The following is a 27,116-nucleotide window of genomic DNA, read 5'->3' as shown; positions in this document are numbered from 1 at the left end:
TATGGAATAAAGGGAGAATGAAACTCTGATGAATCCCAGTTTCTTGATACCCTTCAATTTTTATCTCATTTTGATCAAAAGAATCAGTGTGCTCTTGCCCAGATGGAAGAGGGCATACCTAAGTATAGCAGGCCCTGTATCAGAGATTTAGGTAAAAGTCAGTAAGATTGCAGAAGGAGAGGCTGAAGACATGAGAGGCACAGTGGCATCTGAACATGATATGAGGCCTTGGATGGTTCAGAAGGGATGCAGCCCAGTGTACAAGTAGAGAGTGTAGCCTCATAACTCCCACTTCCAGATAACATTATGAAACCGAGAAGAGTCAAAAAGATATACTTTATGAGTCACTCTGTACATTTGACTTCTCCTACAGGGGACCATGCCTTCACCTGAGGCATGAGAACTCTATGTGGTTCTCAAGGTGGGAGAACAAGAGGGTTGGCCTGCTGGGCTGGTCCTGGGCACTCAGCAGAGCGTTGTTCCTTCTTGGGGAATGGCAGGACAACCACCTTCTTCTCCTCAGGGTCCAAGAAGAGGAAGGAAACATCCAGACTTTCTCCCAGGGGATCTGTGGTGAGCTCCAACTGCACAGGGAAGGCCTCAACAGGGCTGTTTTCCTGAGCATCCTCAGGCTTCTTCTCATCATCCAAGTCGGGGAGGTACTGGACAGATCCTTTAGGCACGGCTTTGGAGGGCGAGTTAGTAGGGGCTATGATTTTCTGCTGGGACTCTTCCACTGTGGGGAGGTCCGCAGGTCCCTGGTTAGCTGCAGGGTTTTCTCCTCCAGGGGTGGGAACCTGAAATAAGAACATTTTCAAATAAGGGAACATTCCCTGGAAAACCTCCTGCCATACCTGGTACGGAACTAAGCTGTTCTGGGACTTTCTGATGGAACGTTTCAAAGAGATACTGGCTAGGGGTGCCTGGGTGGCTCAGTTGGTTGAGTGTCAAACTCTTGATTTCGGCTCAGGTCATGATCCCAGGGTCATGGAATGAGCCCTGCATTGGGCTCAGTGCTGAGAGTGGAGCCTGCTTGAAATTCTCTTTCTCTGTCTCTGTCTCTCTCTCTCCCTTGGCCCCTCCCTCACCAACTCCCCACAGCTCTCTAAAATAAAATAAAAAATTAAGAAAAACAAAAACAAAGGGAGACCAGCTAGAGGGATGAACTTCAGGATTAAAAAGCAAAACCAGACAACAGAAGCTTGACTGCAAGCCTCACAAATTCAGAGCTGAACAGTGGTTCGGGGAGGTTAAATGGTCTCTTCCAAGTCCCTGGTGAGCCATCACTCTGCTCTCAGTAGTAAGTACAGCCCCAGCCATCTATCTTATTGATTGCTTATTCATTGCCAGGCCAGGTACAGGGCCGTTCCTCCAATTCCTCTTAGGGTTTCCCAAAGGGATCTGAATGAGGTGGGTGTTGCAACCCCCTTCTACACACAAGGCAACCAAGACTCAGACAGGTAAGAACTTGCCCAGGGTCACACAGCTCGCAGGTGGCAGAAAGGACAGGGACCAGGTGTCCTGTGTCAATCATCCTCTCAACTACAGCTGGCTGCCTTATAGTAAACACTCAATAAATACTTTTGGAAAGGGACTGGATATTTCCAGTGAAACAACTTCTACCTGCAGTTCAGGGGAAGGCTCTTCAGGACACTGGATTTCAGTGTCAGAAATCCACTGGATTTCAGTGTTCAGAAGCCTGAGCCATCTGAGCTGGGATGTTCCTGTTTCTGAAGGAGTCTTACTTATTGTATAGGACCTCATTGTGACTAAAAAAAAATAGTGTGATAGGTCTTTAGCCACCCTCAGGGTGTGGCCTTGGGGCAGCCTGAATACAGTGGTGATCACAGATTTTAGGAAATGAAAAGGAGAGGGTGGGGTAGGGGCCCATAGGATTTAGATGATCCACTCTCTTCACAGGAAGACAAACAATTAGACTGAAAAATACCTGTGGTTCAAAGAAGTCACAAGTCACGGAGACAAACTTTTTTAATTCTCTTTCAGTCAGTGTACCTTTGCAAAGACCAACAGGCTAAAGACAGAGAAAACACAATGTCCTGTGAGTATTATGATTATCAATGACTATAAATGGAAATCCATTAGCTTTCTGCTTGTGTAGACACACAGGCAATCAACAGTTTTATGTTCTTATCATGTTATGGGCAGACTCTGAGCCAGTTCTCACTAGATCATTTTTACCAATAATCACCCAAACTAGGCTAAATCGCCTCCAGTGATGTGAAACTAAGGATTTCTTGAGGAACAAACCCAATTAGAAAATTATTTGTATTGAGCAGAAATCTGTGACTATAGAACATCTACCTCTTGGCCTCACTTCTACCCTTGGGTCATTTTGAAAACCTGTTTTCATCTCTCACGTAATGGTAGCCTTTTATGTAGGTTCCACCCGAGTTTTCTCTTCTCACACAAACTTCCTCTCAGTTCCTTTGACTTTTTTAAAATTTAGAAATAAAATAATTTCATTTCTTTAATATAAATGTAATAATAGTTATTTAGAATATGGATAAACAAAAAGAAAATTAAAGGACCTGTGACTGCATGGAAGTTAACTGTTTCCTACAATGATTTGGTTTCTTCTGACCTTTTTTCCTTTGCATACATATTTTCTTCTAGATAAACAGGATTATGTTACATATTTTATTTTATAACTTTCTTTTGTCATTTAATAATATATTGTGAAAATCCTTTCATGGCACTGAATAGTCTTCTGTGATTTTCTTTATAATCGCTACCTAATATTCCTCTGCATTATTTAACAAATTCTTAGTTACTCCCTTTGGGTAAATTCCTAGAAGAGGAATTTTAGAGTCATACAGTGTACATATATTCGAGCACAAATAGAATATTTTAATAAAATGTTGCCTCGATTTCTAAAGAATTTTTAAGAATATTCACATGGAATTTACTAAAATGTGTCTAAATGGCTTGCCTGAATATTACTCTATCACTCATTTCCAGAATACGCAAAGAGAAGATTTGAAATTCCTTAAGATGGGAAAATTTATTAATGTAGGAAGTCCTTGGAGAATGGTACTTCAGCTTCTTCCTTCTCCAATTCATCACCAAATCATATAGGGGATGGGCTCTATGAGAACCTTCTGGAGAGACTGCAGTTACCTGTACCAAGCAGAGCCTGGTCACTCCCACTCTAAGGTTTGCTGAGTTACTCTAATTCATAGGCCTATCTGGTGCTCTAACTAGAGTGGACCACTAAGAGGGAGTTTGTGGGCATGCTTAACCTGTGAACCCTAGAGTTTGGGGACATATGGGCTATGAATATTGGTATCTGCTTCTCTCTCAGAGCATTATGAAGGCAGGATCTTGGCTAAAGCAAGATCCTACTATGGTAGGGTAAGGAGACAGAGAGAAAAGAGAAGGATGTTCACACTGTTTGGAACAGTAAAAATGTGTGAGGGTTCCATGGGCTAAGCAAATGTCATAGGTAGGGCTCTTTTGAAAGTACCTACTCAAGGGACAATCTTCCAGAGAAGGGGCATTTAATAGTAAAAACCTGTGGGGGCCCCTCGAGAAGGGGTGGTTCCAAGGGGTCAGCTAGAGAATACATCATCCTGCCAAGAAAGGACCTCTCTACAAACCCACACCTGTATCGCCTGAGAGAAGCAGGTCTGGAACTTGTTTTATGGAGATCAAGAGAAAACTACAACTTCAGCTATATAAAAAAGACTTTGTACTTTTTTCTCTTATTGTCTCTCATTCTTCTTGGAACTTGGATGAGCCAGAATTAAACAAAAGATTATAAAAGGGGAAGAAAAGTTGAGAGAATAGACCTGACCCCTTTCTCACATCAGGTCCTAAGCTCTAAGTCAGGCTGAAGCTACAGAGAGAGAAAAAAAGCTTTGCATTGGGTAGAAGATAGAAGTTTTAGTTCAGAACTGATTGAACAGATTTTATTCATACCCCAGAGTGAATCTCAATTACCTAAGTGAAAGTGTTCTTATTACAGAAAATGAACAGAAAATTATGCGATCTGCCCCAGATGTTATTGACAAGTGAGAAAGACAGACCCTACAGAATAGGATGAAGATGTTTTCCCAATTATTCCTTGAGAAAATTCACCTGGCTGATTACACGAGGCTTTTGAGACATACACTTTAGATTCAAAGACACACATAAGTTGAAAGTTAAAAGATGGAAAAAAATAAAAATAATGCAAACAATAACAAAAAGAGAGCTAGGATGGCTATACAAATATCAGACAAAATTGATTTTAAGACAAACATTGTTAGTAGAGACAAAGAAAAACACTTTATAATGCTAGGAAGACACAACAACTATAAATATTTATGTACCTAACAACAAAGCCCCAAAGAACATAAGCAAAAATGGACAGAATTTGAGGGAGATAAAGACAAGTCAACAATAATGGCTGGAAACCTCACTTTCAATAATGGATAGAACAATTATGCAGACCATCAACGAGGAAATAGAAGACTTGAAAAACACTATAAACCAACCATTACAGAATGCTCCACCTAATAACAAGCACAAAGTATACACTCTCCTCAAGTGTGCAAGGAACATTTTCCAGGATATACCTTATGTTAAATTATAAAACAAACTTCGATAAGCTTAAAAGAATTGAAATCAAATCAAGTATACTCTCAAAATACAATGGAATAAAATTAGAAGTAGATAACAGAAAAAACTGAGGAGTTTTGCAAATATTAGATAACATACTCCTATATAATCAATTGGTCAAAGAAGAGATCACAAAGAAAATTAGAAAATACTTTAAGATGAATGGAAACCAAAACAAAACATATGCAACTTAGATGCAGCTAAAACACTGCGTAGAAGAAAATTTGCAGATGTAAATGTTATTTTTAAAAAAGAAAAAAATGAGGGGCACCTGGTTGGTTCAGTTAGGCATCCGACTTCTGCTTAGGTCATGATCTCATGGTTTGTGGGTTCAAGCCCCACGTCGGGCTCTGTGCCAACAGCTCAGGGTCTGGAACCTGCTTCCAATTCTGTGTCTCCCTCTCTCTCTGCCCCTCCCCTGTTCATGTTCTCTCTCTCTCTCTCTCTCTCTCTCTCTCTCTCTCTCTCTCTCAAAAATGAATAAACATGAAAAAAAATTTTTTAAAGAAAAAAATTGATAGCAACTCATTTACATAACTTTCCATCTTAAGAAACTAGAAAAAAAAAAAAGAACTAATCCCAAAGTAAGCAATAAGAAGGCCATAATAAAGAGCAGGAAGGAAATAAATGAACTAGATGATTAAAAAAAAAAAAAAAACAAAACAAACTGAAAGTTGATTCTTTGAAAAGATAAACGAAATTGACAAAACTAGACAGACCAAGAAAAAAAATGACTCAAATTACTAAAGTTGGGATTAAATAGGGGATATTAAATCTAATATTTCAAAAATAAGAGGCAAATACTATGAACATCTTCCTGTATGCTGAGAAAGTAGGTAACACAGAGGAAATGTACAAATTCCTAGGAAGACACAGACTACCAAAACTTACTCAAGAAGAAACAGAAAATCTGAATAGACCTATAACAAGTAAAGAGACTGAGTTATTAATCAAACAAAAACAAGAAGTTCTCACAGAGAAAAGCTCAGGCCCAGATGGCTTCACTGGTGAATTCTAATGAACGTTTAAAGAAGAATGAACACCAATCCTTCACAAACTGTTCCAAAATAAAATCAAAGAGGAGGGAAAATTGCCCAACTCATTCTATGAAGCCAATATTAAACTCTTAGGAAATCAGGCAAAGACAATACAAGAAAACTATAAATTAATGTCTCTTATGATTATAAAAGGACAATCCTGTAAGAAACACTGGTAAACTGAATTCAGCAACATATAAGAAGAATTAAACAGCATTATCAATTGTTCCTTGAGGGGAAGAAAAGCATCTTATGCATTGTAACACCTCATGCCATAATTTATGCTCAATAAGTACATATAGAGATGACTTGTGAATGCAAATCCTAAATCATTTCTGAAGATGTTCAGGAATACTTACCACAGAGTCAGGGGGCTGAAGTGCACAGCTGCTGGCCTGGTGTTTGGTACACGGTGACTCTTTGATTAAGTACTCCACAAAGAAGGCAAAGCCAAACACCCACTGGTATGAGACAAGAGTTGGGAAATAAAAATGAAATCTTACCACATGGAGAAATGGTTTGGGTTTGGCAGCATTTTATTTATGGGAACTGTACATCCTCAGCGTCATTGTCAACACAGGTCTCCTGTTGACCCTGTATCCCCATCAAGATCAAAGCAAGTACTGCGATTTTGTTCCTTAAAAAACATAACATACCTTTCTTCCCTTCTTAAGGATTTGAAAGGGCTCTAAAAACCTTCCCTTAGGTGAGCTTATTTTCCCTCACTGGAGATTTGTTTTTAGTTTTTTGTCTATATAATTCATTCAACATGACCCAAATACAAATGAGCCGCCATTTTCCCTACTCTGTGAAGCTCATAATCCACTCGGGGCCTTAAGATGCAGCACAAACTGACTTGCTAAACGGTCCGTGGTCAATCAAATATGCGCACGTAGCAGCCAATAGTGAGCCTACGTAGAATTGCCAAGGAGACTAGGAGTCCATTTCCCTTCTAGCCTTAAGGTGAATGAGGTGACATGCAGTCCCACGACTCTGGTGGAAATCCCATGGCAGTTTCAGAAACTGACACATGATTGAATTGTGCATCAGGCCTACTGAGGTAGAGAATGAAGAAAAGGCTTTCCAGTGCAAACTAAAAGGAGTGCCTTGATATCCACGTCTCAGCTTAAGCATGGACAGCAAGTGTTATGAGACACATTGCTGGCATAACAGCTCTTCAACCTTACCTGGCCAGAAGCCCGCGTGACTTGGAAGAGAGAGTATTGCTTTGACGCGCTCTCCTTGTTGTATTTTGCAAGGGACTCTGCAGCAGTTTCCAGAACCTTGGGATTTGACAACTTAAAGGGGCTGGGGCAGTCAGGGCACATCGTGTGAATACTTCTTCGAGAAACTGTTGACGCCAAAGAGAGAAGTTGAAAAATAAAATTTCTTAGTGAGTTTTAATCCCACAAATCATAAGACCGCAAGAGGCAGAGATTGAAAAAAACAAACAAAAAGATAATCGTTTTGACAAGGATGGACTAGAAAAGGCATTATCTGGAAAGAAAGCTGTCAACTGTGGGTCTTCTGCCATGAGTGTGTATTACTTTCATTATTCACAAAAAATTAAAGCAAGATTTTTTTTCACCTCACACAAAGGTTTTTACCCTAGGAATTTTATTCAAAAATACATAATATATGTGTTTATTTTGATGTAAAACCTTTTTCCCAGTTAGTTTAGTATCTTCCACCATCGTTGCCTCTGTCAGGCAGACTGAGTGTCTTAAAATGTTGGGATTTCATCACTGTCACGTCTAATCCACCTTTAAGTCCCCAACACCCAACACAAGGTCTATTACATTGTAAGTGCTTATTACCAAATGCTTGTTGAATGAATGGATGAGTGAATGACATATGGAAGATAGAAGCACACTCTCCCAGATGAGAAAATACAAGTGATGGGGAGTCTGGGTGGCTCAGTCAGTTAAGCGTCCGGCTTCAGCTCAGGTCATGGTCTCACAGTCTGTGAGTTCAAGCCCCATGTCAGGGTTTGTGCTAACAGCTCAGAGCCTGGGATCTGCTTTGGATTCTGTGTCTCCCTCTCTCTCTCTGCCCCTTTCCCACTCATGTTCTGTCTGTCTCTCTCAAAAATAAATAAGAACATTAAAAAATTTTTAAAAAATACAAATGAGCCAGAAACAAATATTGGTCAAATCACTGTGTGGACTGGATAGAATAATCAGGCTAAAGGTGTAGCCAGAATTTCTGATTGGGAGGACCTGGAGGTGGCAAAACTCATATGAATGAATGTCAGGTAAGAGAACTTTTCTGGGAGTTATTTTTGTAGAGCAAACGCATTGTTTTGATCAATCGCGTGTTCATTTGCATGTATCTGGGCATATTGTGAGGCAGTTTCCTCAGCTTGTCGCTCCTGGCACCACCCCCATGTGTCACTTCCTGACCTCCCATACCTCTGGCACCTATGACTTCCATTTTCAGTTCCCATCTGCCTTGTTAGCTGTTCTCTTATTTACGAAAGACTCATCTTCACAACCAGGAAGCTTAAACCGCGGCTAAGAAACTATTTGCTCTGTTGTCTTATCTCCCAAAGGAACCAGCAACATTGTTATCTCCTAGAGCTTGTTAGAAATGCAGACTTTCAGGCCATACCCCAGATCTATAGAATCTGAATCTGCACTTGAACAAGACCCACCCGGGCAGTCACAGGCGCATAGTGGTTTGACAAGTAGCCATATCCTATTTTCCCATACCCATTTCCCATTTGGATGCTTGCTTTCCAAAGAAGGATCCAGAATAAATGCATATGCATATTTGAAACATCATTAGTTTCAGCCCCATTCTCAGTTCATTTATTCAACAATACTATGGACTCCTTACACCTGATAGGAACCCAGGGAGGGCTTTGGCAGGAAGGAAGAAGGAATACCTGTTCTACGTGATGTAAGACAGGAGACTCAAATCAAGGCAGTATGTTGTGTTCCAGGAGCGCTCAGGCTCAAGTTTTATAGGAATGAGAACAGGAGAGAAGCTTTCTTTTCTTGAATAGAGAACATGGTAGAATAAGTGGCATTGGCAGGGGTCCGCAAAGAATGGGTGTAAGTTCTAAGGGCAGAAGGTATCAGGCAAGGGCATCCTCCGCGGAGGAGGAGGGACAGGCAGATGTGGAGATTGGAGAGTACAATGTGTGTTCAGAAAATAGTGAAGGATCCAGCTACAAGAAGTGCAGAGTGGGTGTGGTCAGGGAAATAATAGCAGAGAGAGCTAGAGAGGGAGCCTGGGGACCTGCATAGAGATTATGCCGTTTACATCAGACTGAAAATTCAGGGTTTAATGCAGTCCTCACTAATAAGTGATTGCAGGTGATTTAAGAAGATTCATCGTGGGAAGAGGAGCAGTGCAAGTTGGACTTCACGGGAGAGGCAAATACTGGATAGAAGAACGTGGCCTTGGTATGAATAGGAAGTAAGGGTGGGAGAACCCTGTATACTCTAGGCATAGCCCCATTTCATGCTCTTTTTCCATATTTTATTAAAATGAACAAATTCAGAGGGCTCTCTTACCTGGGCGAAGAGTACAGTTGTAAGCAAGTACATAGAGAACTCTTCCTGGCCTGTTAACGTAAAATAATGCTTTGCATTGACCATAAACCTGGAACAGACAAACACATTTTATGACGTCGTAGAAAAAAACTCTGACTTTTAAAAATATCCCCCAGAAGGGAAGGAAAAATAAGATCAAAACAGAGAGGGAGGCAAACAGTAAGAGACTCTTAAATACAGAGAACAAACAGGGTTGCTGGAGGCGGTGGGTGGCTTAAATGGGTGACAGACATTAAGGAGGGCACTTTTCGGGATGACCACTGGGTGTGATATGTAAGAGATGAATCACTGGGTTCTACTCCTGAAGTCAAGACCACACTGTGTGTTAACTAACTTGAAGATAAAAGTAAAATAAAATATATATAAATAAATAATAATAAAAACATAGCCCCCGAATTAGACTGGATGCTTTATTTTTCAATAATGAAAAACAAAGATCAATTTTGGCAGTTTTGAGTGTGAGAAATCACCAGCAAATCAACAGTTTAACCTCCTTCTGAGACGCAGCTGGACCCCATCTCCCAGCCTCCTTCCAGATTACGTGTGACTGTGTATAATTGAGTTGGAACCACAGGAAGGTGAGAAGTGGCTGTAACACTTTCCACGTGGCCCATGAAGCTCTGCCGTGCATGGCCTGCCCACCATGCTCTCTTTCCATAGCCTTATCCAGATGACCATGGCAGTCACAGAAACCACAAGTTGAAGGTGGCAGAGTCTGGAGCCACAATGTGGAAGAAACTTGGGTGTCCTCTTCATCAGGAATTTCTATTTTGAACTTTACATGAGTGAGAAGTAAACCGCTATCACGTTGGAATCGGTATATACTTTTTAGGGTATGTATTATAAAAAGTGTTTTTAACGTTTATTCATTTTTTTTGAGAGAGAGACAGAGCATGAGTGGGAGAGGGGCAGAGAGAGAGGGAGACACAGAATCAGAAGCAGGCTCCAGGCTCTGAGCGGTCAGCACAGAGCCTGAATGCGAGGCTTGAACCCACAAACTGTGAGATTGTAACCTGAGCTGAAGTCAGGTGCTTAACCGACTGAGCCACCCAGGTAACCCATTCATTTTAGGGCATGTATTACAGCAGCTAGTGTGACCTTAACAAATATAATTCATAACAGGGTAAACACACTCTTTGCTCTTCAAAATCAGATAGGTGCAATTTGACAAATTTGGTTAAATGATTAGAAAAGTACTTTACTTCTAAACACAGTCCTGCCCTCAAAATATAGTTTCATATCGGTTAATGGAAATAACCTCAGGATAATTGAGAATCAAAAGAAAGCTGACTATGTTATTTTCAAGCCTCTTCAACAGTCACCTTTGAAAGGATGGATTCTGAGGCCCTTTAGGTTCTAGGAATCCAGGAAATCCTTCCATGGCACCTCTGGGAGCTCTCACACTGTAAACCCTCCCTCTCCCCAGCCCCATGTCTCATATCAGTGTTCACTGAAACAAAAGCAAAATAAAACCAACAAAGAAGCTCTCCCTCCATTGCTTCTACAGTCTTCCTTAGATCCACATCCACAGCACTGTATCTCTGATCTTTTTTTCTCACAATTTGAACACTAGCTCAGAGACTACAGGAGGGTCTTGGAGGTAGGAAACAATTTGATGGCAACATCAATTCTGGGGCTATGGCTCCCACTGGGACTCACAGAAACTGCTTCGATTAGATGCTCTTTGATCTACAGCGCAGGAATAACGACATGGGCATTGTGCCCAAGAGATTATAATGAAGAACATTAAAGAGTGGCACATAGCGAGCAATCTTCATTCAGCTCAGAGGACACCTAGCTTCTCCAGAGCTCCTGGACACGAGCACTTACCGATTCATGAAGGGTCCTCACTCCACAGTCCTTCCATGCCTTCCTGCTGAGTACGTGGCAGTCAGTCTCTAACACGTCCAGTGTGAAATAGAACAGAGATCCCAGGCTGTTAACCTGTTGGAGGGGGTTGAGAAATGCATTGTGTCCCACGTGAAGCAGAAACCCCTAAAGACTGGCCAAAGAGTCTCTGTTATGGTACAGTCAAAGTCTGTGATGTTTGTGAAGATTTTACAACCCGTGGGACAGTAGAGAAGGGTCAGAGTGCGATAACTATTAGCACAATAACAATAGGGGTGTGGAGCATACCCTGGCAGAGGAGAGGGGAGCGTTCTTAGCAGGGCTTCCAATTCGGAAAGTACCTGGCAATATGTGTCCCTGGGTCCCCCCTCCCTGGTTGTTCTCCTCAGCTTGTGCAAGCACATGCCCTGGACAGGGGACTGTCACTTGCCTGTCTGTGTTCTCGGACATCGCTCACTCGGTTGAGGCTCAGCACGTAGCCATCCTTTCGGTCCCTGTTGATGTCCTGCAGGGCAAAGCCTGCCAATTCCAGAATACCTGAATCGTTGCAGCCGCGGGCGATGGGAGGCCAGAATCTGAGGGGCGGCAGGGGTGGAGATGTAGCCCCACAGCATGCAGCCAGTGCACAGAGCACCACCGGTAAGAGCAGACCCATTCTGTGGGGAACAAGGCCCAGTATGGGTAGAGCTACAGGGACGGGGCTGTTTATAGTGCTCTCTTTGTAATCACACTTTGAACCAGTAATCAGATTTGAAACACAGTGTCCCATTTTATCTCCTTGAATTCTAAGTGTGGACTTCCCTGAGTCAGTACTTTGCCTGGGATTTACCAACATTTCTAACCTTGGACTCCTGAGCAATCTCACAGTCATGGGTCATGTAAACAAACTCGTTTCCTAACCTTTTCCTAAGAAGCCATAATAAATACTTAGGTCAAGGCTTGTAGGACGTCATGAATGAATTCTGGTTTGTGTCCAGGGTCCACCTGTGGGCTGTCATCTTCCCCCTTCTCCCCTAGCACCTGCCCTCCAGCTGATATTCTGGGCTACACTGATAGTTATTCCCGGTATGGAACCCGGGGTTTGATCTCAATGGTACTCAGTGAGTTCAGATTTCCCTCGTGACCTCCCATATTCACCATTCTTGTTAGATCACATCACCTACATGAAGCACCAGTGACATTCCTAAAGCAATTTGGGATGTGGCTAGAAAGTGTTCTATTTAACCTTATTTAAGTTTTCTAAAACAAATACTGCATTTAAGCAAAGAAAAAAAAAAGAAGTGAATGGTACATCAATAATTCTTGCATCATATTTCAAGCCCACCTCTCTGGATATGGATCTGTATGGAAGCAAACTCGTTACACACTGTGGTTAAGAAGAGATAGGTAATCATTCAGAATAGAAGGAGAGATAAAGAATTTCCCAAACTAAAACTAAAGGAGTTCATGACCATTAAACCATCCCTGCAAGAAATATTAAAGGGGACTCTTTGAGTAAAAAGGAAAAACCAAAAATGACAGTATAAACATAGGAAACATGGAAGCAGTAAAAATGAATATTCCTGCAAAAAAAAAAAAAACAGTCAAGAGACTCACACAAGAAAAAGGATATAAACTATAACAACATATACCTAAGACGTGAGGAGGAGAGAAGGGGTTCAAACTTGAATGACCAGCAATTGAATATAGACTGCTATTTGCAGAAGAGGTTATGTACAAAATAATGGTAACTGTATACCAAAAACCACTAGTAAACATGCAAAGAATAAAGAGAACGAAATCCAAATATATTACTAGAGAAAATCAGCAAGACATGAGAGAAAGACAAGAAAGGATCAGAGAAACAACCACCGAACAAGTAATAAAATGGCAACAAATACATATCTATCAATAATAACTTTGAGTATAAATGGATTAAATGCTCCAGTCAAAAGACATTGGGTGACAGAATGGATTAAAAAAAAAAAAAAAAACCCAGACCCGTCTGTAAGCTGCCTACAAGAAACTTATTTTAGACCTAAAGACACCTGCAGATTCGAAGTGAGGGGATGGAGAAACATCTATCATGCAGATGGGTGTCAAAAGAAGGCCAGAGTGGCAATACTTACATCAGACAAAATAGACTTTAAAACAAAGGCTTTAAAACAAAGAGACAAAGAAGGACACTATATAATAATAAAGGGGATAACCCAACAAGAAAATATAACAATTGTAAATATTTATGCATGTAACATGGAAGCACCCAAATATATAAAACAGTTAACAACAAATAGAAAGTAACTAATCAATAACAATGCAATAATAATAGAAGACTTTAATACCCCACTTACATCAATGGACAGATCATCTAAACAGAAGGAGACAATCAAGAAGGATTTTCTGACCACAACACTATAAAACTTCAATTCGACCACAAGAAAAAATCTGGAAAGACCACAAATACATGGAGGTTAAAGAACATGCGGGGCGCCTGGGTGGCGCAGTCGGTTAAGCGTCCGACTTCAGCCAGGTCACGATCTCGCGGTCCGTGAGTTCGAGCCCCGCGTCAGGCTCTGGGCTGATGGCTCGGAGCCTGGAGCCTGTTTCCGATTCTGTGTCTCCCTCTCTCTCTGCCTCTCCCCCGTTCATGCTCTGTCTCTCTCTGTCCCCAAAATAAATAAACGTTGAAAAAAAAAATTAAAAAAAAAAAACATTTAAAAAAAAAAGAACATGCTATTAAACAATGAGTGGGTCAACCAGGAAATAAAAGAAGAAATAAAAAGTATATGGAAACAAATGAAAATACAATGGTCCAAAACCTCTGTGATGCAGCAAAAGTGGTCCTAAGAGGGAAGCATACAGCAATACAGGCTTACATCAAGAAGCAAGAAAAATCTCAAATGAAAAACCTAAACTTACACCTAAAGGATATAGAAAAGGAACAGCAAATAAAGCCTAAAGACAGCAGAAGGAAGGGAATATATAATAAAGAATTAGGGCAGAAATAAATGATGTGGAAACGAAAAAAAACAATAGAACAGATCAGGGCGCCTGGGTGGCTCAGTCGGTTAAGTATCAGACTTCATCTCAGGTCCTGATCTCATGGTTTGTGAGTTTGAGCCCCACATCAGGCTCTCTACTGTCAATACAGAGCCCACTTCAGATCCTCTGTCCTCCTCCTCTCTCTCTCTCTCTCTTAAAAATAAACATTAAAAAAATTTTTTTAAATAAACTTTAAAAAAAAAAACACAGAAAACAATAGAAGAGATCAATGAAACCGGGAGCTGGTTCTTTGAAAAAATTAATAAAATTGATAAACCTCCAGCCAGGCTTATAAAAAAGAAAGGAGAAAGGACCCAAAGAAATAAAATCACAGATGAGAGTGAGAAGTAACAACCAACATCAGAGAAATGCAAACAATTATAAGAGAATATTATGAAGAGTTGTATGCCAACAGATTTGACAACCTTGAAGAAATAGATAAGTTCCTAGAAACATATAATCTACAAAAAGTGAAATAGGAAGAAATAGAAAATTTGAACAGACTTATTAGTAGCAAAGAAATTGAATCAACGACCAAAACTCAGCAAACAGAAGTCTAGGACCAGACAACTTCATAGGCAAATTCTACCACATATTTAAGGAAGAGTTAAAATCTATTCCCAAACTATTCCAAAAAATAGAAAAGGAAGGAAATCTTCCAAATTCATCCTATGAGGCCAGTATTACCCTGATACCAAAAACCAGATAAAAACACTACAAAAAAAGAGAACTACAGCCAATATCCCTGATGAACATAGATGCAAAAATCCTCAACAAAATGTTAGCAAACTAAATTCAACAATATATTTTAAAAAAATCATTCATCACAATCAAATGGGATTTTTTCCCCCAAGTTGCAAAAGTGGTTCAGTATTCCCAAATGAATCAACATGATACATCACATTAAGAAGGGAAAGGAGAAGAACCATATGATTATTTCAATAGATCCAGAAAAAGCATTTGACAAAGTACAACATCCATTCATGATAAAAAAAAAAAACAAAACCCTCAAGAAAGTAAGTTTCGAGGGAACATACTTCAACAAAATAAGGGTGATATATGAAAAACCCACAGCTAACATCATCCTCAATGGGGAAAACTAAGAACTCTTTCCCTAAGGTCAGGAACAAGACAAGGATGTCTACTCTCACCACTTTTATTCAACATAATACTGGAAGTCCCAGCCACAGCAATCAGACAACAAAAAGAAATAAAAGGAATCCAAATCAGTAAGGAAGAGGTAAAACTTTCACTATTTGCAGATGACATGATACTCTGTGTAGAAAACCCCAAAAGACTTGACCAAAAAACTGCTAGAACTGTTAAATTCAGTACAGTTGCAGAATACAAAATCAATGTACAGAAATCTGCTGCATTTCTATACCAATAATGAAGCAGTAGAAAGAAAAATTAAGAAAACAATCTTATTTACAGTTGCACCAAAAATAATAAGATACCTAGGAATAAACCTAACCAAAGAGCTGAAAGACCTATACTCTGAAAACTATAAGCATTGATGAAAGAAATTGAAGAAGACACAGAAAAATGGAAAGACATTTCATGCTCAGGGGGTTGGAAGAACAAACATTGTTAAAATGGCTATAGCACCCAAAGCAATCTACACATTTCATGCAATTCCAATCAAAATACCAAAAGCATTCTTCGCAGAGCTATAACAAACACTCCTAAAATTCATATGGAACCACAAAAGACCCTAAATAGCCAAAACAACCTTGAAAAAGAAAAGCAAAGCTGGAGGCAACACAATTCTGGACTTCAAGTTATAGTACAAAACTGTAGGAATTGAAATAGTATGGTACTGGCATAAAATATACAGAGGTCAATGGAACAGAATGGAAAACCCAGAAATAAACTCACAATTATACGGTCAATTAATCTTCAACAAAGCAGGAAAGAATAACCAATGGGGAAAGGACTTCAACAAATGGTGTTGGGAAAACTGGAGAGCTACATGCAAAAGAATGCAACTGGGCCACTTTCTTATACAATACACAAAAATAAATTCAAAGTGGATTAAAGAACTAAATGTGAGACTTGAAACCATAAAAATCCTAGAAGAGAACACAGGCAGTAACCTCTTTGACATCGGCTGTAGCAGCTCCTTTTTAGGTATGTCTCCTGAGGCAAGGGAAACAAAAGCAAAAACAAACTTTTTGAAACTTCATCAAAATAAAAAGCTTCTGCACAGCAAAGGAAACAATCAACAAAACTAAAAGGCAACTTACAGAATGGGGGAATATATTTGCAAATGACATAGCCAATAAAGGCTTAGTATCCAAAATATACAAAGAACTTAAAAAAACAACACTCCCAAAACAAATAATCCAATTAAAAAATGGGCAGAATACATGAATAGACATTTCTCCAAAGAAAATACACAGGTGGCCACAAGACACATGACAAGATGTTCAACATCACCCATCATCAGGGTAATACAAATCAAAATCACCTCAAACCTGTCAGAATGGCTAAAATCAACAACACAAGAATCAACAGGTGTTGGCAAGGATGTGGAGAAAAAGGAACCCTCATGCACTGTTGTTGGGAATGCAAACTGGGACAGCCACTGTGGAAAACAGTATGGAGGTTCCTCAAAAAGTTAATAATAGAACTACCTTGTGATTCAGCAATCACACTACTGGGTATTTACCCAAAGACTACGGGAACACTAATTCAAAGGAATACATGTACCCCTACCTATGTTTATAGTAGCATTATTTACAATAGCCAAGATACAATAGCCCAAGTGTCCATCAACTGATGAATGTATAAAAAAGTTGTGGGGCACACAGACACACAGACACAGACACACACACACACACACACACACAGATACATATATGTGAAATATTACTCAGCCTTAAAAAAGCACGGAATCTTGCCATTTGCAACAACACGGATAGAGCTAAAGCATATAATGCTAAGCAAAATAAGTCAGAGAAAGACAAATGCCATATGATTACACTCATATATGGAATTTAAGAAACAAGCAAGCAAAGAGAAAAAAATAGAGACAAACCGAGAAACAGACTCTTAATTACAGAGATGGTTACCAGAGGGAAGGGGGGAGGTGAAATAGGTTATGGGGATTAAGGACGGCACAGGTGACGTATGGAAGTGTTGAATTACTACATTGTACACCTGAAACTAATATTACACTGTATTTTAACTGGAATTAAAATAAAAACTTAAAAGAATTAAAAGAATAAACTTATGTGCACGTGCATAAAACAATAAAGAAAAGACAGCTAATGATTGGGAGGTGGGCTGGAAAGTCAGTAATACCCTGGTCAGCACTCTTGCTTTGTTTCTTTCAGCTTCTGCTTGGGGTTCAGGAAGTTACTACTGATCGAAACTGCAAAACATAAATATCATCTTAAACTTTCTGTTAAGAAAAACCCATACACATATCAGAGGTAGTTTGTTGCAAGAGAAAAAGAAAAAAAAAAAAAAAAAAACAAGACTGGAGGGAGGCTTTCAGATTAGGATTTTACAGCGGGCAAGAGGCCAGTCTTTGGAGTCAGACAGACCTGGGCTTCAGTTCCACCTCTGCCTTTTGCACGGTGGAGGGCCCGGGACACGCAGACACTGCGTGCGCGTAGCATTTAGTTCCTTTCTCCGCGAAACAGCCCCACGCCCAGTGCACGCGTGCGCACGCGCACACAACGTTGCACCCACTTGGAGAAAGAGGAGAACGTGTTTGGTGTCCCCAGGAGCCGCTCCCCGCCCAGGTATATTTGTGTTTGGTCCCCATCGCGTGTGAGGACGAGTTTAGTGTCAGCGAAGAAGTTTGGTTGCAGCTTAAGAGTGAAAGGCAAGGCTGTGCACACCTTCCGCCTGGCTCTGCATCTCGGCTCTGGTTTAGGGCAATCGCCTAATTCAGTGCTTCTCCGCAGACACAACCCCACTCACACATGGCAGTTTAAATTTTCTAATGGCCATGTTTAAAAAGTAAAAAGAAACCGATAAAATTAATGTTAATATTTTGCTTCACCCAATGAGGTCCAGACGTTATCATTTGAATCTGAAATGAATATAACAGTGAGCAAGGAGCTAAATTTCCCTCTTGGTTCCACACTGCAGCATACCTCATTTAAGGTGCCCAGTGGTCCGATGTGGCCACGTGATGAGGCCATACAGGCTCTTCCCTGTCAAAGGAAGGCGGCTGGATCATCCACCTCCTGAGGCTGTCCTCAGGGCGGGACTGGGAAGAGACAGAGAAGTGTGAGCAAGGTGTCTGTCAAGCACTGGCATATAGGGCACCAGGGGACAACGTCTGCTCGCAGTGCCGTGAAGTTCCTTGTGTCCCCACCTTGTCTCATTCAGTGCGGATCCCACTCGACTCTGCTGGCCGCCTTTTCCAGATCCACCTGAACAGAGTCACCAGCAAGTAGGCCAGATTAGGAGAAACAGGTGAGTCAGGTTCTAAACAGGGCTGATTTGCCTTGAGCCAGGAGGGGCCGGTACCAGGACTCCTCATCCGCCCGCCTCCCAACACAGGTGTGATTCAGGATTGTTGTTCTGGTGCAGGAAGCAGTCAGACAGGCAGGACATTATTTGCTGCAGAGCTGGGAGAGGCGTGGTGCATGGGATTGGGTCTCTGGGGAGTTAGAAAGGCAGGTACCAAGTCTTGGCTTGAGAGGGCCTGGAATATCCTTCCAGCATATTCCGTATCCTGCCAATGCCCAGCATTATAAATAATAGACGACACTAATGAGTTCTCGGTATGTGCCCAGCCCTGTGCTAAACAGTGTGTATTCCTTCTGTCACTTAAAGTCCACGACCAACCCAGGGCGGTAGGTGCTACTATTATTCTCATTATTCAGACAAGGAAAACTGAGGAAGAGAGAGATGTAGTGGGTTGCCCAAAGCCTTGCGGTTAGGGTTTGCATCTAGCCAATATGTCTTCAGAAAGGAAAGCCCTCTTGAGTGGATACTAGGAAAGCAACAGGGGGAGAGACTAGCTCTGCTGGGGAAGTCGAGAAAGGCTTCCCGGAGGAGGTAACATTCTGTCTGGGGCGGGAAGAATGAAGAAAAGTACTCCTGATAGACAAGGCATGAAGGGAGCCCCAGAAAGTGGGAGCAGGAATCAGTAAAAATTTTTAAATGTGAGTTACATTGCCACGTAGTACTCCATTGTGTATATAAACCACAATAAGCCATACAGAGAAAGACAGATACCATATGGTTTCACTCTTATGTGGATCCTGAGAAACTTAACAGAAACCCATGGGGGAGGGGAAGGGGAAAAAAAAAAAAAAAAGAGGTTAGAGTGGAAGACAGCCAAAGCATAAGAGACTCTTAAAAACTGAGAACAAACTGAGGGTTGATGGGGGGTGGGAGGGAGGGGAGGGTGGGTGATGGGTACTGAGGAGGGCACCTTTTGGGATGAGCGCTGGGTGTTGTATGGAAACCAATTTGACAATTAACTTCATATATTGAAAAAATAAATAAAAATAAAATGTGAGTTACATAGTTTGTCTTCCTTGTCTTTCCAGCCGTCTCCTCCATAGACTGAATGGTATTTGCCCCACCACCCCACCCAATAGCCTCGAGCTACCTTTTAGCAGTCCAGCTCCCAAAGAACCCTACGTCGGGAGCATCTTCCTCTCCCTTACTTTTATCAGTCATATTTAGGTAATGTTTGAAAAAAGTTCAGAATGTTTGGGGTACGTTTCCCAGTATCAAAAATATTCTTAGGGCAAATCTGCCTTACAGTGTCATGAGTGAGATGTCTTCTAAGAACCCCTATGGTGTTGTAGCCAAGAGGACATCTGGGCCCAAACAAGCCTGGGTTAGAATCCCAGCTCTACCATTCATCAGATGTGTGGCCAAAGAGGGGTTCCTCCCCCTCACTGAATCTCAACCTCCTCACTGATAAATTGAGGCCACAGTTAATCCACAGGAGGGATGTAGAGGGTCAGGTGGGTTCCAACACACAAAGTACCTGGCATACAGTTTTCCTTCAACACCTCACCAAAGAGATTTTTTTAAAATTTATTTATGTATTTAGAGAGACCGGGGGTGGGCAGAGAGAGAGGAAGAGAGAGAGAGTCCCAAGCAGGCTCTGCACTGACACTGCAGAGCCCAACTTGGCGTTCCATCTCATGAAGTGTGAGATCACGATTGGAGCCGAAATTAAGAGTCAGATGCTTAACCAACTGAGCCACCCAGGCGCTCCTCACCAAGGAGATTCTAAAAGGTAAGAAGGCACCCTCAGGGAACACAGGTAGGATCTCCAAACCCGCATCTCCTACTCACGGTTGTGAATGAGGTTGGAGGGAGCAGTGCTGGTTTATGAAGAGATGTCAAGCACGTGTCAACAGAGCAGATCACACATTCAGGCTTGCCTAAGGATCCAGAGTCACTGAGACCTAGGGGCTGACCCACACTGACCCTACGCACAAGCAGCTTATGTAAAAACCAGAAGCCCACTGGTTAATTTACACTGGAGAGGGATGTCTTTCCAGCATCTCCCCAGCAGGCTGAACCAACACTGACAAGTTTCTCCCCTCTGATCACCCTTTCGTATCCTGCGAACAGACCTCATTGTCACGTCAGAATGCTAGGCAACCATACACTTGGCTGAGCTGCAGCCTTCATTAGCTAGCTTCCACTGCCAAGCACACACCCTGGTTCCAGAATTAGAGCTGGGGGCAGAAGGCTCATCTTTAATTAGGCACAGTTTCTCTCTGAGGAGCCACCCAGCACCTTGCTCGGACCTGGGACTTCCCAAATTACCTCACCAACACCTTTACAAGCCAGCTTGGAGGGTGTGGCCACTCTGCAGATGGCTTCCTTTACCCAGAAGTGCTGGTTCTCATGGGTCTCACTCCCCGTGGATGGCTTGATTGCAGACTCCACCCTGACCAGGACCACTCACACTCTCACCAAAGAAGGGAAGGGGCATTGATACCGCTGAGTGCTTGGTTCATGCCAGCACTGCTGAGGGGCAGGTCTTACACTCCATCCTCAGACTCTGTTGGAAGATTTTTCTATCCCTATCTGATGACTGTGTCACCCCAAATCATGTGCCCTTTCCGGTATCCCATGTGTGGTGACACCTGCCAGATTAACAGAACCAGAACTTGACCACAGGACACATTCTCATGGAGGGGCGGCCGCTCTGGCACATTTTCTTTCAGTGGAAGCTCAGCTATGATTCAGTTGTTTGTTTTCTGGATTTGGCTTGAATGGTTGAGGTTAAGGAGATTCTGATGAAGAAATAAAAGGATATGGGTTTGAGGGTGGGGAAAACGAGCAAAGGTGATCGAAGAGTATGAACTTCCAGTTATAAGATGAATAAATTCTGAGGATCTAATGTATAGCATGGTGACTCTAGTCAACGATACCGTATTATGTGCTTAAAGTTAAGAGAGTAGATTTTTTCTTAATTTTTTTTTAATGTTTTATTTATTTTTGAGACAGGGAGAGACAGAGCATGAACGGGGGAGGGTCAGAGAGAGGGAGACACAGAATCTGAAACAGGCTCCAGGCTCTGAGCTGTCAGCACAGAGCCTGACGCAGGGCTCAAACTCACGGACCGAGAGATCATGACCCGAGCCGACGTTGGCCGCTTAACTGTCTGAGCCACCCAGGTGCCCCAAGAGAGTAGATCTTGAATGTTCTCACCAACCCAATGCCCCCCACCAAAAGGAAAAAACAAAAAAACCCACAGGTAAGTATGTGAGGCAATGGATGTGCTAACTAACCTTATTGTGGTGATCATTTCTAAATATACACAAATACCAAGTCATCAGATTGTATACCTTACGTTACCATAAGGCTGTATGTCAATTATATCTCGATGAAGCTGGAAAGAAAAGGGATATAGGGTGGCTAAAGTTGAGTGGAACAAGAAGGAGGAGTGTTCCAGGGTGTTCACCAAATCCTATTGAAGAGAGACATATCTGGTAATAATTAAAAGAGAATTTTAAATATAATGAGGCAAAAAATAAATTACTCAAAATTGCCAGTACCGGTTTCTAAATATTCCTTTTTGTAGAGTTTGACTTTTTGAATCATGCTAATGTTTTAATTATTCCAAACAATAAAATTGATTCAATAAAGCTGGGGGCAGAAAACGAACATCGAAAAACGAGTACAAATTGAAACACATGCGCCTGTGTTTCAAATGAATACCAGACACGGCGAAAGGGGAAAAGTGGAGAAATCCAAGTCACTTTTGAACACAATTCTTTAATTACATACCATGAGTGTAAAGAAAAAAGAAACACAGACAAATCTTGAACTTTACTTAGTAGGTTTGGTTTTCCTTAACGGAATGGAGGTAGCAGTTCCTGAAACTATTTTGTGTGTTTCAGTATTGAGCAAATGTTTTGCTCTTTGGCAACAAGGGTTCTCCCCCAGGAGGAGAGTGAGAATAGGGAAAGACAAGGAACCTTCTGAGTTTGGATCCGTGATAGAGGGAGCAGTACAAATTTCATAATTTTATTTTTTTAATTTTTTCTAATGTTTACTTATTTTTGAGAGAGAGAAAGAGAGCGCAAGTGGGGAGGGGCAGAGAGAGAGGGAGACACAGAATCGGAAGCAGGCTCCAGGCTCGAGTCAGCACAGAGCTTGACGTGGGGCTTGAACTCACAAACTGCAAGATCATGACCTGAGCGGAAGTTGGACGCTTAACTGACTGAGCCGCCCAGGAGGCCCGAAATTCATAATTTTATGTAGACTGCATGAGTGCAAGCTACACTGCATGAGTGCAAGACCCAATGAAAGGACTATTCTTTGCAACTTCCTCCACTGTGAGGTCCTGGAAGCGAGAGCACTCAGCCCATGCAGTGCTCGGGTCTTGCTTTCTAAGTAGTATTCCCCACTAGGAGCAAGCAAAGCTCCTCAAAGTAATGGTTGATCCCAGGGAAAGTGGAAAAGTAAGGAAGCCCTCCAAGAATGACAGACTGCCTCTGAAAAGAAGGCACTTGCAAGAAATCTGGCACTACCTGAGCGTTACAACAAATGATGAGGGTAGTGAATTACAATCTACGGAATGAAATAGAGATCCCATACTAGTACTAACTAAATAAGGAAAAAGGTGAAACTTTTGTTTACAATAAAATGCCAATGACTAAAAATAGACCACGGGGTCGGAAAATCAACATGGTAACCATTGTTGCAATAATGGACTGAGGGGAGAAACATCAGTGTATATTAAACTATCAAGTGAAAATTTTTACATGGAATAGATTATCCATACAGTCTTAAAGTATCTCCCTACAGACTACTTATTAATTAATAAGCTACTTATTAATTATAAGGGGAAATTATAATTATATAGCAGGGAAACGTGGAAGACATCACCTTAACCGAGGGATCAGAATTGACATCCCCAATAATGGGACCAGTAGATACCACGTTTTCTGATGTGATACACTGAGGACACAACATCCCTTCTCTGGTATTCCTGGGGGAAGGGGAAAGCATAAACTAACTCTATTGTGAGCAAAGATTAGGTAAACCCAAACCTGGAGGGCATTCTACAGAACAACTAGCTTGTACTCTTCCAAAATGACAATTCGGGAAACACAAAGAAAGCCTCAAGAACTCCTTTAGCCTCTAGACTAAAGGAGATTAAAAAGAATTTATAGCTGGTGTGCCTCGCTGGCTCAGTTAGTGGAACATACAACTCTTGATCTAGGGGTTGTGAGTTTGAGCCCCACGTTGGGTATAGAGATTATTTAATAAAATATAATAAAAATAATTTTAAAAAGTTAGAACTAAATGCAATGTGTGCTTCCAATGTGACCTTGTACTGAATCTCGGGATAAGGAGGAAAGATTGCTCTAAAGAATTCCACTGACATAGCAATTTTTTGCATATGGAATGTAAGTTATATAATCGTTTGTATCTGTTAAGTTTTCTGAATTTGAGAACTATGCTGTGATTATGTGAGAAAATGTGCTTGTTCTTAGAAAACAGACCTGAAGTTTTTAGATTGTGTTGAGGCGGGGTGGGGGGCAGAGAGAGAGAAACATCAAAAAAAAAAAAAAAAAAAACACGAAATACCAACAGTTGGTAAATCTGGACAAAGGGCATATGGTACTTTGTAATTCTTCTGCAATTTTGAAGGCAAGAAATACAATAAAGATTAAAATTTGCTAACTACACAAATACCAAGTAATGACTAGGAAGCAGGAAGTTACTGTCCTTAGCATAAATGCCCAGAGGCTGTGGACTGAAGGTGTGTGTCCCTTCAAAATCCATATACTGAGGCCCTAATCCCCAACTTGAGCAGCAACAGGAGTGTTTGGAGGTAGGGACTGTGGAGGTGATTGGGTTTGGATGACATCATGGGGAACAGCCTTCAAGATGGGATTGGTGCCCTTCGAAGAGGTTTAAGAGACCAGAGTTCTCTCACTCTCTCAGTCATGGGAGGATGCAACCAGGAGGGGAGTGTCTACAAACCAGGGAGAGTCCTCCTCAAGAATCCAACTGCGCTGGAACCCTGATCTTGGGCGTCTGGCATGCAGAACTGTGAGAAGTGAGCTCCTGCTGTTTAAGCCACTCAGTCTCTGGTATTTGTGAGAGCAGCCATAGCTGACTAAGCACTAAGTAACAGGAAACCCGAGCGCTCTCCCAACGAGACAACTGAAGTCTTGTACCTTGAGACAACATTCCCAACAACAGCATTACACGTGGATTCCCAAGGTGCCCAGGTCACACTCCCACCAGCACTGCACGCTTGCTTATGTGCATTTTTCTACCAAGTCACTTGGCACACAAGGGATCCCTGCGCCAGTTCTGGAGCCCTGGGTCAAGAAGCCCGATGTTGCTTGTGCTGACCAGCCTTGGGCCCTGAGCCTTCCTCCTTACCATTGCTTCTGATAATCTCTACCTCATGCTCTTTAGATCCTGATACCACCGAGGAGGAAAGGTTTCAACAGTTTGAACCTAGGACTGAGTCACTGATTCCCTTAGTTTGTTCATTCATTCAACGTGCAGGCTGTGTGAAGGGCCTTAGCCAGCAGCCGATGGAGACAAGGGCGAAGGAGGGCCAGAAATGGCTGCAGAGGTGTGATCTGGGGAGAACATGAGGAAGGACTGCCAAAGACAAGATGTACCAGAAGGAAGAATAGCTTCGATGGAAAGATGGGAAAGTGATGAGGAGCTGAATTTTGGAATAAATGTTGGGTTAAATATGCTGGCAGGATATCCAGGTGACAATTGCCAGACGGCAACTGCTCAGAGTTTGCCAACTGAGCGAGAGCACTGAAAGATAGCCTCTTGGAGTTGGTAGTAGAAGCCCCAAGGGTCGATAAGACCACCAGGCCTGAGTTTAGGGCAGGAGTCAAGGACAGAATGTTCACACTACCTCTGTTGGGATTTTACAGACTGGATGTCAGAGTCCTACTTCATTTCTATAATTTTCTATGGAAAAAGACTCATTCTTTTGTAAGAAGGACTCATTCTTTACACGATGCCATCCCATCGTATATATAAGTTGACAGTGTTTACTCTCCCAGGGCCAGTGAGGCCAAGAGAACCCAGGCTTTCTCATGCCATAATTAATCTGTGCCATGGCAGTACACAGGGCACAAAATTAAAACAATGAAGGTGGCATTGGCTTTATTCATTTGGTTATGTTACAAATGAATTTATCTCGATGCCTCCCACGTGAATCACCTTACGGAAACTACCCACACGGGGATTCAGGCCTGTGGGAGGGGTCCAGTGAACTGGGGATTCTCCAGTGTGGTTCAAACAGCTTTAGAAGATGGTCATTTATGCTTCATTCATCAAACTCCTCCTGAGGAGTTTAGTCCAGGTACTAAATAGCAGGGGAGAGGGAGATGTGAATAAGAGAGAGGCGCAATCCCTAAAGCGCACATAGCCTATAGGAGAACAGACATTTGTAAGGAGAAAATACAGTACCTCGTGTGTGTGTGTGTGTATGTGTCTGTGTGTGTGTCTGTGTGTGTGTCTGTGTGTGTGGGGGGGGCCAGTAAGCCTCTGGTCACAACATTTTCATCAACTGATCAATAATACATAACCTTGTTTTCACAGATTTCTGTTTAAAGGCGTCTTATTTCATATACACTTAGTTCACTAACATTGCACTCATGGACACGATGACTCCTGCCTGCATGATGCTTACCTAACACATGCATTTCTGGCCTTCTTGTTCTTAGGAACACTACACAGCACACCGGCACTATGCTCGGGGGCCGTGTCAAGCAGCAGAATCAACAAAAAGCACAACATTGTGAAAAACGGGGCACTAAATAGATGGTGAAAAGTACACTGGGTTACAGCACGAGAGCAGCACCAAGGAGCAGTCACCTTGTCTGACATCAGCCAGGACCTCCAGCTGCCTCAGGAGACCCAGCTTGTTCATCACTGTGCACACGCCGAGGGGTGACCCTGAAAATAGGATGGGTATGGATTTGAGGGTACAAATGAGGATTAGCGAGTAGGTGGACTCGCAAATCCAGAATCTGCACCTAATGAAGACTGACTCCCTCTGTCTGTCTCTGTGTGTCTGTCTGTCTCTCACACATGATGACACAATGCTATGGGAGCACAGAGGAGGACAGGCAGCCAGCTATCTCAGCACCACATTGGAGGCAGGGAGGAAGGTTCTGTCCTCCAGGATGGAACACCTCAATTATGCCCCTTGCTGGTAATTACCATGAACTCGCTCAACTGAGCAGTTCCTGTTGGTGCTGTGAGAGTAAGGGTGGGTGGGAGAGAGGGGGCAGAGAAGACAGCAGGGAAGAGGGATGAGAATACAGGGGTGGGTTAGCAGAGAAGGAGGGAAGACTGAAAACTTCTACCCTGAATCTGGAGGGAGCGGGTCCACTTTTTTTTTTTTTTACATTTCCCACCCCTTCTCCACTGCACCAATACCTTCCAGCTAGGGACTGAACGGGGAACAACATTTCTGAAGTCGTTTTCTTTCTTTTTAAATTACGAGCATCACCTTGCCATTTTGCAGTGTTCAAAGACTTGGTTGAGTTTCCTTCTCTTCCAAAATGCAGCTGAGAAATCTTGGGGG

General features: G+C 42.0%; 1 protein-coding gene across 1 annotated transcript; it reads right to left on the bottom strand.

The window, feature by feature from the left end:
- Positions 1-317: 317 nt before the first annotated feature.
- On the bottom strand, positions 318-27,116 carry FETUB (fetuin B). Its single transcript, XM_047875679.1, has 8 exons — positions 27,042-27,116; positions 11,496-11,721; positions 11,048-11,161; positions 9,179-9,266; positions 6,845-7,008; positions 6,017-6,118; positions 1,949-2,032; positions 318-797 (listed from the first exon to the last, which is right to left on the bottom strand). The coding sequence occupies exons 1-8, from the start codon at positions 27,047-27,049 to the stop codon at positions 417-419; spliced, it is 1,167 nt and encodes a 388-aa protein (XP_047731635.1). The 5' UTR covers positions 27,050-27,116; the 3' UTR covers positions 318-416.

Source organism: Prionailurus viverrinus, chromosome C2 (assembly GCF_022837055.1).
Source record: "Prionailurus viverrinus isolate Anna chromosome C2, UM_Priviv_1.0, whole genome shotgun sequence".
Taxonomy (NCBI): domain Eukaryota; kingdom Metazoa; phylum Chordata; class Mammalia; order Carnivora; family Felidae; genus Prionailurus; species Prionailurus viverrinus.
This window is presented reverse-complemented; position numbering and strand designations above follow the sequence as displayed.